This window comes from Diabrotica virgifera, chromosome 5, assembly GCF_917563875.1.
Source record: "Diabrotica virgifera virgifera chromosome 5, PGI_DIABVI_V3a".
NCBI classification, from domain to species: Eukaryota; Metazoa; Arthropoda; class Insecta; order Coleoptera; family Chrysomelidae; genus Diabrotica; species Diabrotica virgifera.
Window position 1 is genome coordinate 54,093,873 of NC_065447.1, and position 15,179 is coordinate 54,109,051.

The window sequence follows — 15,179 nt, forward strand, 5'->3', positions numbered from 1 at the left end:
CTTTGAATATTTCAAATTATGCATTTGACGAAAAAAGCTAACTTTTAACATGCCGTATCTCGGTTTGTATTGGCCTTAAACATATTACAGAAAAATAATTTGGTTTGTGTTACTAAAAGATACAATTTTGATATCTACAGTTTTTTTGATTAAATGCATATTTTTCGAGGTATTCTCAAAAACCCTCAAAAAAAGTCGATTTTTTCATCGAAAAACTGTTACTTTTAAGCGCGAATAACTCGAAAAATATTAGTTTTACGAAGAAAATGTCAAAAACATTTTTTTCTTGGAATTACCTTTTACATCGATTTACATGGTTAAAAAGTAATAAAAAATTCCCGCCCACGAGATGGGGTGGCAACTACCCCCAAGGTTTTAGCGTACAGCGGCATGATATAGAAAATGATCCTTGGACTATTCCCTACCTTTTGTGAAAATTTCAAGTAAATCCATGCTGGACGAAAAAATTGCGAGTCAAAATGCTTCATTTCCTCGACTAATATAATGCACAAAAATTTTTAAAAGATTCGTCAGTTAGTTTAAATTTTATTCAATTTATTTATCCCAAAGAGCTTTTTTTGCAATGTTATTGTTCAGAAAATTATGATGATATAGCAATTATGAGGAAACCACATGAAAGAAAAATAGTTATATTTTCAACGTATTTAAAAAAATCATTAAAAAGTGATTTTAATCATACTGAAAACATTTTACTAAAGAGGACTCATTTTTGGCTTATAAACAATTTGAATAACTTTGTTAATATTGACTGTAGACTAAAACTACTTTGAGATTTGAAAAGCTGGTATTTTTACTTCTTCTTCTTCTTTCTCGAAACTCCTTATTCCCCTCAGGGGCGTCGGAGGTTTTATTCATCTTCTATCCATCTCTTCCATTTCTTGCGGTCCTTTGCTAACTCTTTTATTTGTTGATGTGTTTTTCCTTTTTCCTGTCCAATTTCGATAATCTGATCGATCCATCTCTTCCTTGGCCTCACTTTCCTTCTTTTACCATATCTTTTCGATTCCATCACCTGCTTTGGTAGTCTTCCCTGGTCCATTCTGTTAATGTGTCCATACCATTTTAATTTTCTTTTTTGTATCTTGGTTATTATCGATTCCTGTTTCAGTCCTTGTCTAATATCTTCATTTCTTATTCTGTCCAATTTCGTTTTTCCTGCTATTTTTCTTAGCTGCTTCATCTCCGCTGCGTTTATTGTACTGTCTATTTTTTCAGTGTTTACCCATGTCTCACTTGCATATATTAAAGTTGGTACAGAGATTGCGTTGTATACCTTCAGTTTCATTTCTTTATCTATTTCTTCCTTTCAAAATATTGTTTTATTTAGTGCATAGTAGATCTTATTTGATTTTTTCGCTCTGTATGAGATTTCTTGATATATCTTTCCATCCTCTGATATTATTACTCCAAGGTATTCAAACGTCGAGACTGTTTCTCTTATTTCGTTTTTGCACCTAAATATCGTTTGGTTTATTTCTTCCCTTTTCTTTTGGGTTACTATCATGGTCTTCGTTTTCTTTACATTTACCTCCATTTTCAAATTTTCTATTTCCTCCACCCAGATATCGATTAATTTTTGCATTTTCTCTTTATTGTCTGCCACTATTACTAAGTCATCTGCATATAGTAATCCCTCCATTCTCACTGGTACTAAATTCATGTACCCTATTATTGACTGTAATTGACTTGACCTTCTTTTAGCGCTCTTCATTACTCTATCTATTACTAATATAAGCAAAACTGGGCTGAGACTGTCCCCTTGTTTTATTCCTCTCCTTAGGTTTATTATTGGCGATCTGTTTCCGTTTATTTGTACTTTGGCAAGTACGTTTCTATATGGACTTTTTAGCATGCTTACTATCTTTTGCGGGATTTGCAAATCTTCCATTACTGACCATATTACTTCTCTATTTATAGAATCAAAAGCAGCTTTAATATCTATAAACGTAATATATAAGTCTTCTCCTATTTCGTTTTTCCTTTCAATTATATTTCTCAGTATGTATATATTATCTATTGTTTCTCTTTCGCTCCTAAAAGCCGCTTGTTCTTCTTTTAGTTTTCCTTCCAGTTCTTTCCTGAGCTTCCTTTCTATTATCCTGGTGTAGACTTTATATGCCACTGATAATAATCATATAGCCCTATAGTTATCACATTCCGCTTCATCTCCTTTTTTGTGTATTGGTATCAATAAATTTTCTTTCCAGTCTTCCAGTATCTTTTCTGTTCTCCATGCTTCCCACATTATTTCCAGTAGCCAAAGCTTGCCTCATTCTCCCACGTACTTCATCATCTCCGAATCTATGTTATCGGCACCTCCCGCTTTTCCAATCTTTATTCTTGCCAATCCTTCTTCAATATTTTTGATATGAATTTCATCTACTCGATTGTCTCTATACACTTCTCTTGCCTGCTGTCCTCTCTCCTCATTTTGTTGGTTACTTGCCTCGAATTTTTCTTTATAGTGCTTATTCCATATGGTTAGTACGTCTTGTATGTTTGTTTTCAATTCATTTCGCTCATTTCTAATTCCTCTTATTTGTTTCCTTTTTGTTCCTTTCATGCTTCTTATTTTATTCCAACACTGTATTTTTTGGTGCCGCCCAAAATCCCGACAGCCAAAATGCCGACAGCCAAAATCCCGACGGCCAAAACACCGACAGGCCAGAATCCCGACATGCAACAATCCTCGCATAAGTAAAAATTCCGACCACTACATTTTGTTTAGTAACAAAAATTAAAAAAACAGATGGCCATAAACAAAAAACAGGAACCAAGTGTAATTATATGTTAAAAAGAAACTTATCAAACCTGTCGGGATTCTGGCCTGTCGGTGTTTTGGCCGTCGGGATTTTGGCTGTCGGGATTTTGGGGTAGACCCGTATTTTTACACGAATTTAAAAAAACTTTTTACCTAGGTTAATTACGGTCAAAGTTATCCACTTGTTTTACTTAATTCACAGCTACTTTGTTTATAACAATTAAGCAACCTAACTAGCGCCATTTTGAAAATAAAGGTATATAGTTTATGTGTACAAGTTTCAGTAAACTTTGATCTTCAGCAGAGTGGTTAATAAAGCTTTAAAAATTACGTCCTAACGAAATCGATTCATAGTCGGTAAAGGGGAAATATTAAAATCCGTGCACTCAAAAAATGAAATTGATTCTTCAAACATATGCTGCGATTAATATCTCCGGAGGTTGTTAATGGATTTTGATCATATTTTTTTTAATTTGCATATATTCGTTTACCTTTAGAGTAGTTATGTATACATACCCCAACCAAACATTACAAAATGTTAGGGGGAACTCCCCTTATCACTCAGGGATATGAAAAATCGATTACGACTGATTCTAAGACCTACCGAATATACATATATAATTTCATAAAAATCGGTTAAGCAGTCTCAGAAGAGTATGGCAACTAACACTACGACAGGAGAATCTTATAGATGTAAATATATAGATGGCTATTAAAAAATAGTGGTTGGGGAAAGAAGAGTGAAAATTGAGGTTTGTATGCATTTTTTAATGCTACATAATACAAAATTAAGATAGACAATGTTGTTCAAAAAATAAAAAAAAATCTCAGGGGGGCAACCCCCTACAACTTATGGGTATGAAAAATAGGTTAAAACCTATTTTCAGTCCTGCAGGATATATGTGTAAAATTTCATAAAAATCGGTCAAGCCGTTTCGGAGGAGTATGGTAACTAGCACTGTTACAGGAGAATTTTATGTACACAGAAGTAATTGTGGATTAAATAATAAAAATGGCTAACTTTGACCGTAATTAACCTACGCAAAAAGTTTGTTTTTTTTAATTCATGTAAAAATACTAGCTTTTGAAATCCCAAAGTAGATATACTCTAGTCAAGATTAACAAAGCTCTCCAAATTGTTTAGAAAGCAAAAATGACTCTACTTTAGTAAAATGTTTTCGGAATGATAAAAATGACCTTTTATTGATTTTTTTAAACATTTTGAAAATATAAGTATTCTTCTTTCAAGAGATTTCCACAGAATTGCTGTATCATTATTATTTTCTGAACAATAACATTGCAAAAAAAAGCTCTTTGGTATAAACAAATAGAATAAAATTTAAACTAATAGGCGAATATTCTTGAAATTTTTAGGGCATTATATGTACTGGTTGACTCAACTTTTCGTGCAATATCAAAGTCTTAAGTTCATTTTCGCAAAAGTTATAGCAAATTTTTTATTTTCGAAATTTTATTTTTTTTTTTTGCAATTAGCTTAGCAAAAAAAATTAAAAACTGCCATTTTACACATTTGCTTTTCTACTAAAATATGAATACTCTAAATAAGATATTTAATAACCCCCTATTTTTACCTGTAGCGATTTAAACGAAAAAACTGCCATTTTTGACCCTTATTTGTTAATATCTAAAATTCTCGTCCGAACTGTGACGGGCATTTTTGTATTTATAATTTATTAGGTATTAGGTATGTATACAGGGTGAGGTAGATAAAAGTCCTATTAGAAATATCTCGTGAACTAAAGGAAACAGAATCATGGAAATTGGAATGAAGGGGTTTTGAGGAGTGATCTCTTCAATGAAAATATTTTCATCGATTTGCTACTTCCGGTTATACCGGAAGTGGCTTATAACTTCGTTTTTTTTAAATGGGACACCCTGTATATTTTTACATTTTTGGATTCTCGTTGATGTCTTCTTTCTTAAAATATGAGGTTGTGTAATGTTATACAGGGTAGTGTAAAAGATAATTACGTTTTTTTTTCTTGATTTCCTAGCAACATTCACACCCTGTAGAATTGTAGTAGTTTGACATCAAAAACTTTATTTATGTTCAAATGATTTTTAATATAGTCTACTATTGTTAAAAATTGTTAGTATAGCTAAATGTTGAATTGTATTATACAGGGTTGGTCGAAATTCGGAAAGAGTATTTTCTGAGTTTTCCTAAATGGAACACCCTATGTTTTATTATTGTAATGAAATGATATTTTATGCTACTTTTTTATTTCTTAAGCATTCCCTATACCTAACTACTTTAATTTGTGAGTTATTGGCGATTCAAGCCAAACATTAATTTCAACAAAAAATAAGTGAAATTTTATTAGGTTGGCCGTGAAAATATTCAATCACAAATAATTTTTCGGAAATAAATACATATTAATCTAGACTGATCTTTAAAATTGCCAATAATGGTTGAGTTATCAAAATACCTACGTAGTTAACATTATTGGCGCGATTAACAATTAAGCACAAATTAAAGCATTTAGGTATAGGGAATGCTTAAGAAATAAAAAAGTACCATAAAATGTCTTTTCATTGCAATACTAAAATACAGGATGTTCCATTTAAGAAAATTCAAAAAATCCTCATTCCGAGTTTCGACCAACCCTGTATACTAAAATTTAACATTTTGCTATATTAATAATTTTTAATAATAGTAGACTATATTAAAAATCATTTTAACATAAATAGAGTTTTTGATATCCAACTACTACAATCCTACAGGGTGTGAAAGTTGCTACGAAATTAATAAAAAAAACCTAATTAGCTTTTAAACTACCCTGTATAAAATTACAAAACTGCATATTTTAAGAAAGAAGATATCGAGGAGAATCCAAAAATGTCAAAATATATAGGGTGTCCCATTTTAAAAAACGAAGTTTTAAGCAACTTCCGGTATAACCGGAATATATGAAAATATTTGATGAAAATATTTTCATTAAATAGATCACCCTTCAAAACCCCTTCATTCCAATTTTCATGATTCTGTTGCCTTTAGTTCTCTAAATATTTCTAATAGGCCAGTTATCTGCCTCACCCTATATAGTACCCATTTGCAACCTGGCTGCTCAAGTGTCCCGACAAAAACCTTATTTCTCTGGACTAAATTTGATAGCCGTGCAAGTTGCGCAAAGCGACACCTATTTCTACGCTCTGCACTTTTATTCGCACTTTTAATTGTATTGACCAATTACGTTAGTCCTAGCTGCTGGATAATTGTCAAGGCCATAGCCCAAAAAAATAATAAGAAGAAAAAATAAGATTCAGGTTATGTGATGAAAACGTAAACAATTGTATATAGTAAATAAAATTAGTTATTAAAATGCAGTACTGCAAGCAAAATACAATTAATTAAATTTACCTTTATATAATAATGGCATATCATATAAATATTGTGGAACAACATATAATTTTTCTCCTTCAATGACAGTAGATATGAAATGTACGTCAATTTGACAATTTCAATTGACAATATGAATTATTTAAGAAAGTTGCAATATTTCTCCGCTATTCGCGCACAATCGTTTCACGTATCCCTTCCAAGTACTTGCACACCGCGTCAAGTTTGATTAAGCATTAAGTTCTAGTTTATGATAAATATTTAATGTTAAAATTTCTTTATTAACAAAATAATTAAATAAATATTTTGTGTCAAAACTTTTAGGACATACTGTTATTAGAGATTTTTTTATTGAAAATGGACATGTATTCATATGGCAGGAACATCTTAAAAAAAATTAAAGTGAAATTTGTGCACCACATTAAAAATTTTATGGGGGTTTTGTTCCCGTAACCCCCCCCCCCTAACGTGTGTACGTTCCAATTAAATTAATAAAAAAACTAAAGACTAAGTTTTCAATCCAATTGCATATAAAACAACATAATGTTATTCTACATCCCACCAGACTGAAAACAATGGGAACCTTCTCTGGTTACACCTCCGAGGCTTCTCCAATTTGCAAGCCATAACGGATGCTGAGACTAAGGAAGATGAGGGAATTTTACAATTTAAAATTCACGTTCCATCTTCTCAGCGCGGTAACGTTCCAACGAGAATGGTTCCCTTCGTACTCCAATCAGAGTAAACATGTAAATAAAAAAAATAGCTTCAATTTCGTTGCAAAACGAAAATACAGACGCATCATATTCTAGTCCAATCAGAGAGTGCAGCAAGCACCTCTACCGGTTTCGAAACCTATTAGGTAAGACTAGATTGGACTCTGATTGGACTAGAATATGATGAGGCTGTATTTTCGTTTTGCAACGAAATTGAAAATGGTTATTCATTTTTGACAAATTTATTAAACTTTTTTATTATGTTGGTAATTAATAACTGATAATAATTAAACTAATAAAATTATATTGGTGACAAATAGCATCCTGATTTTTGCATGAGGGTTTAATGAAAGGTTAAAATAATAATAAAAAGTTAAATGAAGATCTTCTACCTCGACACTGTAAGGTACAAGAGGAAGGCTTAAGTAAGTAAGTAAGTATGAAAATCTAGAGTGAATCTACCGATTCGTTAACATTATACTGTGCTCGTATTCTATACGCCGCTTCGCGGCTCGTGTCGTATCCGTCATACTCGCCTCATAATGACCATCATTTGTAATGATATGCCGATATGCTGAACACGCCTCGACACTGTGAACCGAGCGATTCTCTCAATTCGCGCAGATGCCCCCACCGAGTTCCACCTCTCCGAGACAACACCGGCACACGGATATTTAAGAAGGTCGCAAGCAGAAATCAGTCAGTCCTGAACGACCGTTCTGGGCTCCATAACCAGCCAAGCGAAGTAAGCGAGGCAGGCCGACCTGAGTCGCGACGGGCACCGTATTGACGTGATTCGCAAACTTAGGCAGGCCAACTCGAGACGCAAGGTGTACCGAAGTGAGGTAATTTGCTACTCGTAATTCAACGGAGGCAAGCGTAGTGAGCGAGTCCCCGATAAATATATATTTGAATATCGCTGTTAATTTTGTTCTTCTGTTACAGACGCCCATCCGGAGGAGGAATTCGCTGGGACGAAATAGAAAATTGAATTATTAGGTATATTGACTTATTTTGTACATAATTTAGAATTAATAGATTTGCTTTGTTTTCAACCTGTGATTTAATGAGTCTGTCGTCCTAAAAAAACTACCCGTTACAAATACAATACAAAATTATTAGGTACACGAATTATTAGGTATATTGACTTATTTTGTACATAATTTAGAATTAATAGATTTGCTTTGTTTTCAACCTGTGATTTAATGAGTCTGTCGTCCTAAAAAAACTACCCGTTACAAATACAATACAAGTAAACGTCGTTACTCGACGCCCGGATAATACCAAAAATGCCGACAGATAAAGACACAGACTCAGTATCAGGTGCCACGATGGGTACGTCATGGATAAATCGTCTTTCCAAAGAGGAATTACAGCGCGACGCCGAAAGGTGCGGATTGGATTCCAAAGGAACCGTTGACGAGTTAAGGTTAAGACTCAGAACCTTCTATAAGGATCACGGGGAAGCGAGAGGAACGATCCCAAAAATCAATACTTCCAAGGAAGCCGAACCAGACACACTGACCCAAGAAATTTCATTAATCAGAAACCAATTACAAGACTTAACAATGACAAAACAAATGAGGCAATCAGATTTGCTAAATCAAGTACGGAGGTGGAACACACACTTCGACAAGAAACATTCGGATGCAGTAGACTTTATAGAGAGGATAGACGAATTAAGCCTAGCCTACGAGGTCGATACGCAAGATCTGCTAAAATCATTACCAGAATTGTTAGGAGACCACGCATTGTTATGGTACCGAAACAACAACAGAAATTGGGATTCAGAGAATATTTACTACAGCTAGAAGAGCAGATCAGAAACAGGAAGCAAAGGAAAAACGAACCAGTGGATAGATACATCACGGATATTCAAACAATAATCAGACAAAAGGGATCTTTTTCAAGTAACCAAAAACTCGACAGGATATATAAAAATATGCTGCCAGAATATAAGCTTTATGCTCGCCGCCGGGATTTCGAAAACTTATCGGGATTGCAAGAATTGGCCCAAGAATACGAAACTTTGGAAGACGAAAGGACCCGAGAAAATCAAAATTTTCACGGAAATTGGAGACGTACAGACCCTACAGAATACGATGCCAAAAGGACATGCTTCCGGTGCAAGATGCCAAGTCACTTCCGGAGGAATTGTAAAAATCCATGGAAAAAGTTTTGTTCGCGATGCGGCAAAGAAGGGGTCTACAGCAATGACTGCTGTTCCAGACGTCAGGGAAACGAATAACAGACTGGAGAAACAAGGAGTCGTCCCAGTCTGAGGAGCAAGATTCGACTCCGCTCGTTCTAGCCGTTACACAACAAGCAAGCAACGACATGCGACTGTTCGCATCACTGAAAATCGGACAAAGTTCCTACAAAGCATTAATTGACACAGGGACCACCAAAAATTACGCCGGAGATAGAATAGCGCAGATATTCAAACACTCCCTACATAGCTATAACGGAAGAGCTAGACTAGCAAACGGATCTTCAATGGAGCTTAACCAGAAGTTAAGAATTGACTGCGAGATCGATAATTTACAAACAAGACAAACATTTATAATAATGCCAGGATTAACGGAAGATGCAATACTAGGAGTGGAATTCTTCAGGGAACATTCGATGGAACTTAAGTTCGATAGGGATACATCCAAACAGTACGAACAACATCAAGAGGAAACATGTAACACTTTAAAAGACTCCACTCAAAATACAGAGCTAGAAAGGTTCCTAAGAAAAGAACTTAGGGAATTCGACAAGTTAACAGGTCCCACCAACTTAATAAAGCACGAAATAAAATTGAAGAAAAGGTGCGATCCCGTCAAACAGCCGTATAGGCGGCACAATCCCGCAATGTTGCAGATCATCAACCAAGAGGTGGATAAAATGTTGAAAGAAGGAACTATCGAACCCTCCGCAAGTGGTTGGAGTTCACCGATTGTACTAGTTAGAAAAAAAGATAACTCGTACAGATTTTGCATTGACTTTAGAAAAGTCAACGAACTATCAGAAAAGGACGCGTATCCGTTCCTCGGATATCAGAAATTTTGGATAGACTTAAGGAAGCAAATTTCATCTCAACCCTCGACTTGAAGCAGGGATATTTTCAAATACCCCTGGAAGAAGCAAGCCGCCCAGTGACAGCATTTAGCGTACCCGGAAAAGGTCATTTTTAATTCAGAACTACCCGCGCCCTGCTCGGGCGCCAAAATTTGTAACGGGTAGTTGTTTTAGGACGACAGACTCAGTAAAACACAGGTTGAAAACAAAGCAAATATATTACATAATTCTAAATTATGTACAAAATAAGTCAATATAATAATTCAATTTTCTATTTCGTCCCAGCGAATTCCTCCTCCGGATGGGCGTCTGTAACAGAAGAACAAAATTAACAGCGATATTCAAATATATATTTATCGGGGACTCACTCACTACGCTTGCCTCCGTTGAATTACGAGTCGCAAATTACCTCACTTCGGTACACCTTGCGTCTCGAGTTGGCCTGCCTAAGTTTGCGAATCACGTCAATACGGTGCCCGTCGCGACTCAGGTCGGTCTGCCTCGCTCACTTTGCTTGGCTGGTTATGGAGCCCAGAACGGTCGTTCAGGACTGACTGATTTCTGCTTGCGACCTTCTTAAATATCCGTGTGCCGGTGTTGTCTCGGAGAGGTGGAACTCGGTGGGGGAATCTGCGCGAATTGAGAGAATCGCTCGGTTCCCAGTGTCGAGGCGTGTTCAGCATATCGGCATATCATTACACATTAAATGGTCGATGCATAATATACTATTTTATTTTTATATCAGAGACCAAGCAAATTGCACAAACTCCCAGTAGTAGTATGGATTTATGGAGGGGCTTTCTTTGAAGGCTCTGCAGACTTTGACGATCACCGACCTGATTTCCTTCTTCATGAAGATGTAATCGTCGCAGCTGTTCAATATAGACTTGGATATTTGGGTTTCATGTCGCTTGGAGATACTGTAGCTCCAGGAAATAATGGAATTAAGGACCAGATATTAGGGCTTAAGTGGATTAAGGAAAATATTAGGAACTTTGGAGGAGATCCCAATAAAATCACCATTTGGGGTCAAAGCGCTGGAGCCGCTTCTGTGGCTTATTTACTACAGGCAAAACAAACAAGAGGTAGGTGTAGGTATATTATATTATAATATATTATTTTACTTTACTTTATTAATGAAGTTAATAATAATTATTATTAAATCTTTATATTAATAATTCAAATGTTCATATTTCACGTCTTTCTCCAATATAAGTTTTATTCTTCTATTTCTTATACAAGAAAAAATAATGACAGTTTGCTCTATAAACGTATGTCCGCAAATGCTTTTTTCCGAGATACAGGGTGTTGAAATTTTTATTTCAAACTGCCAATTTTTTATTGCTCTAGAATTTACATTTGAGATATAAAAATTACACTTGCTATTGCGCATTTTTTTGGCAAACAACTAACAATTTTATATTCATCATTAGCGCGCCTACGGGTAATGGTCTGAATTTTTTTAAAGCAAAAAATGGTACCCCACTGAGATATTTCAAAATAAAAATTATTTTTTATTCCACGTTTAATTTATGAACAAGAACCTTTCTTGTATTTTTTTCCTATTGTGCACCATTTTTATGCGAAAAAATAAAATACATATCTTCGAGCGTATTTTTCATTTCTTAATACATTATCAAGAACTCTCCAATATAATAATTCCAAAGTAGAACAATAACAGAAAATATTACTAAAAAGATTTTAATTAGGTGCAAAGCTACAACAAATGTTCAAAATTACCTTCTTTAAAGGTGACAGAATAATTTTATATTTATCATTGGCGCCCGTACAGGTAATGCTCTGAATTTATTAAAGAAAAATAATAGTACGTCACTGAGAAACGTCAAATTAAAAATCATTATTGAATTCCTCGTTCAATTTACGACAAAAAAATCATTGTCTTTTTTTTCATATGCCGCGCCGTTTTTATACAAAAAAATAAAAGATCTTAACGCTTACAAATTATTCGAGGTAGATTCCATACGCATAGAAACTTATTTCAAATACTGTGTAAACGTTAAGATATTTTATTTTTTTTTGCATAAAAACGGCGCCTCATATGAAAAAAAGATAAAAACGATTTTTTGTCGTAAGTTTAACGAAAAATTCAAAAATTATTTTTAATTTGAAATATCTAAGTGGCGTACTATTTTTTATTTAAAAAATTCGGGCCATTACCCGTACGCGTGCCAATGGTGAATATAAAATTACTCTGTCACCTTTAAAGGAGGTAATTTTGAACATTTGTTGTAGCTTTACACATAGTTAAAATCTTTTTAGAAATATTTTCTGTTATTGTTCTAGTTTGGCATTATTATATTGGAGAGTTCTTGACAATGTATTAGGAAATGAAAAATGCACGCGAAGATGTTTTATTTTTTTGCACAAAAACGGTGCACCATATGAAAAAAAGACAAGAAAGGTTCTCACAATAAAACACTGAAAACTTTTGTTTTCTACACTTCCACAAAATTTATTATTTACAACTATGTGACTACAGCTGTTTCGGCAGAGTGCCTTTCTCAAGTGATATAATTTACAATGCGTTTGCCTTTTTAAGTCTCTAACTGAAGAGGTTGAGGAGTGGGGAGCTGTTTGTCTCGAGTTGGTCATTCAGAATTATATCTGTATTTTTCAGTTTATTAATTTCCATAGATTCTAAAAAAGATAGCTTAAAATTTCAGATGCAATGATCGGATTTGTACTATTATGGTCTAAAAGATTTTTAACTAAAACAAAAGTTTCTGTAGGAGGAACACTAGGAAAAAGATTTTTTACGTCAAATGAAATAAGTCTGGAGTTGTTGGGCAACGGTCGAATCCATCAATTATACAAGAAAAGCTCTTTATCATAAAACGTGGAATAGAAAAATAATTTTTAATTTGAAATATCTCAGTGGCGTACTATTTTTTTCTTTAAAAAAATCCATACCATTACCCGTAGGCGCGCTAATGGTGAATATACAATTGTTATTTGTTTGTCAAAAAATGCGCAATAACTACCTCTTGAAACCCACCAAATTTAATTTCCATATTCAAAAAGTCTTAGAGCAAATAAAAAATTCGCAGTTTGAAAAAAAAAATTCAACACCCCGTATCTCGGAAACGAAGCATTTGCGGACATACATTTATAGAGCAAACTGTCATTATTTTTTCATGTAGAATTACCCCTTAAAGTTTTTCATATTTATTTACTAACACCCTGTATACTTATGTATTATATAAAAAGCCAAAAGAGGAAACCTTTGTAGTACCTATGTTCTCCTGTTTCAAGAGCCCTATTAGTACCTCTTCACTGAATCTTCGTTGAAATCTCTCAAAATAATTACTTTGCCTTTGATCTCTATGTTTTCGAGCTTGTCTTGTATTTTTCTCAGAAATCTGTAAATTGTTCAATTGCTTTGACTACATCAGGCATGTAAGTGGCTATGAAACTATACCAACTTGTACAAAATTCATCGTATGATCATTCTTTTCCAACAGAACATTTCAGTGGCATCTACCTTTTCTTCTTTCAGCTTGTCTTAGGGTCCATGATTCACATTCGTATGGTAGTATTGGGAATATTAAGCAGTTGATCAATTAGCGTTCATGAAAAGTGAGAGTCCTTTCATTTTTTGGCAATACATATTTGCTACAGCGACTTTTGTTACATCACATCTACGTTTTATTTCTTCTTGTAGTGACCCAGTGTTTGTGATCAATGATCCCAGATATAAGTATCCAGTCCTTCCTGATTATGTGTGGATGGTTGTTAGGTAGTCTATCCATTATCACGATCTTTGTCTGGTATAGGTATGTTTAACTGACGGCGAATATTCGACTTTTATTTTCAACTTTTAAAGCAGTCGTATGATATCAATTAACTCTTCTTGGCTATTTGCAAGAAGGGCTGTGTCATCTGTAAAATGTAGGTTGTATTTTTTTCGGCCATTTATTGAGATGCTTTTATATCATCTCTCAAACGCCCTCCTCATAATGTGTTCCCCATATATGTTAAATAATTATGGCGACAGTATACATCTACGTCTGATACCTTGTTCTGAATGGAATTCGTTTGAAAATGTGTTAAGAACTTTACTTGCTCCAGTAGTGTGCTCCAAGTTATAAGTGAAATTAAGTGTTATGGTACGCTTACCACTTTTAGTATGTGCCATAAGTGTTACCGTTTGACCCTGTCGAACGCTTTGCTATAATATATAAAACAAATGTATAATGAGATATTAAATTCCCTAGGAAATCTATTTCTAGGGAATTCTAGAATAATCTATAAATTTCTCCATTTTCTACTATTTCTCCTATGTTTAGAAGCTGTTCTTGAGTACTTCGACCTTTAGTAAATCCAGTTTGCTCTTGGGCTATTTCTCTTTTGTAGGAAAAATTTTCAATCTCTTATTGATTAGGTGTAGCATTATTTTACTGCCATTTGAGATAATGAAGATGGTTCAATAGCTGTTGCATTTATGGAAGCTGCCTTTTTTATTTATTATCGGTATTGTAGATTTTGTCCAGTCGTGAGGCCATTGCTTGTTACTATTATTATTATACCTATTATGCTTGCTTATGGTGCTTGGTATTAATATATATGCTCTTATTTAACATTTAAATATTGTCATTTTAGTTTTTATTATACATATTTTTTCTTAATTAGGCCTCTTTAGTAAAGCAATTCTCAACTCTGGATCTAGTTTGAGCCCTTGGTCTTTGGCAAAAGATCTTCCCGCTTCCACCAAGGAAGTGGCGAAAAAATTAAAAGTAAATACGGGAACATCTTCTACGAATATTCTAGAATCATTAAGAAAGATCGATGTCAAAGAATTGCAAGAAGCTGCGTCTTCTGTAATGAAGCAGGCAAGTTTATTATTTTTCTGGATTACCTTATACGATTGTAACATATTATTATTTAATTAATGAGAGACAGCTTAAGATTTGATTAATTTGTTTCAGATATCACCACCATCTGTTTAGTACGTTTCTTCCTACATGAGTCGTTAGTGACGAGATCTATGAGGATAGTGCTTCAGTACCTACTTTAGATTTCTCGATGTTTAAATAGATGTCACCTATTGCGTTGATTATCAAATACTCTCGAATTATTTTGCTAACTAGATAGCTACATTTAGTTTGATTCAGATCGCACCACAAAGCCTTTCTGACGACACCTAGAGGAAGAAACGTACGTAAAAGAATGGTGGTGATGTCTAAAACAAATTAAATATTATACTGTCTATCAGTACCTTAGTTCTACTAGCATTTTA

At 34.1% G+C, this 15,179-nt stretch overlaps 2 protein-coding genes and 1 long non-coding RNA gene across 3 annotated transcripts in view; 2 read left to right on the plus strand and 1 right to left on the minus strand.

Moving 5' to 3' along the window:
* The window catches only part of LOC114339368 (juvenile hormone esterase), a 61,685-nt gene that overhangs the window by 16,211 nt on the left and 30,295 nt on the right, over positions 1–15,179 (plus strand). The window contains exons 3-4 of the mRNA XM_050651451.1: positions 10,668–11,007; positions 14,573–14,772. Of these exons, the coding sequence (XP_050507408.1) occupies positions 10,668–11,007; positions 14,573–14,772 (540 nt within the window). The remainder of the gene's footprint in view (positions 1–10,667; positions 11,008–14,572; positions 14,773–15,179) is intronic.
* On the plus strand, positions 7,544–10,138 carry LOC114339384 (uncharacterized). Its single transcript, XM_050651454.1, has 2 exons — positions 7,544–7,704; positions 7,805–10,138. Exon 2 carries the CDS (start codon positions 9,197–9,199, stop codon positions 9,953–9,955), a length of 759 nt encoding a protein of 252 aa, XP_050507411.1. The 5' UTR covers positions 7,544–7,704; positions 7,805–9,196; the 3' UTR covers positions 9,956–10,138.
* Positions 10,122–10,614, minus strand: LOC114339375 (uncharacterized). Its single transcript, XR_007698236.1, has 2 exons — positions 10,291–10,614; positions 10,122–10,231 (listed from the first exon to the last, which is right to left on the minus strand). It is a non-coding gene; the product is annotated as an uncharacterized LOC114339375 (long non-coding RNA).

What these genes read in the sequence shown, in the direction of transcription:
- LOC114339384 (XM_050651454.1), top strand. Translation starts at nt 9,197, where the DNA reads ATGCGACTGTTCGCATCACTGAAAATCGGACAAAGTTCCTACAAAGCA.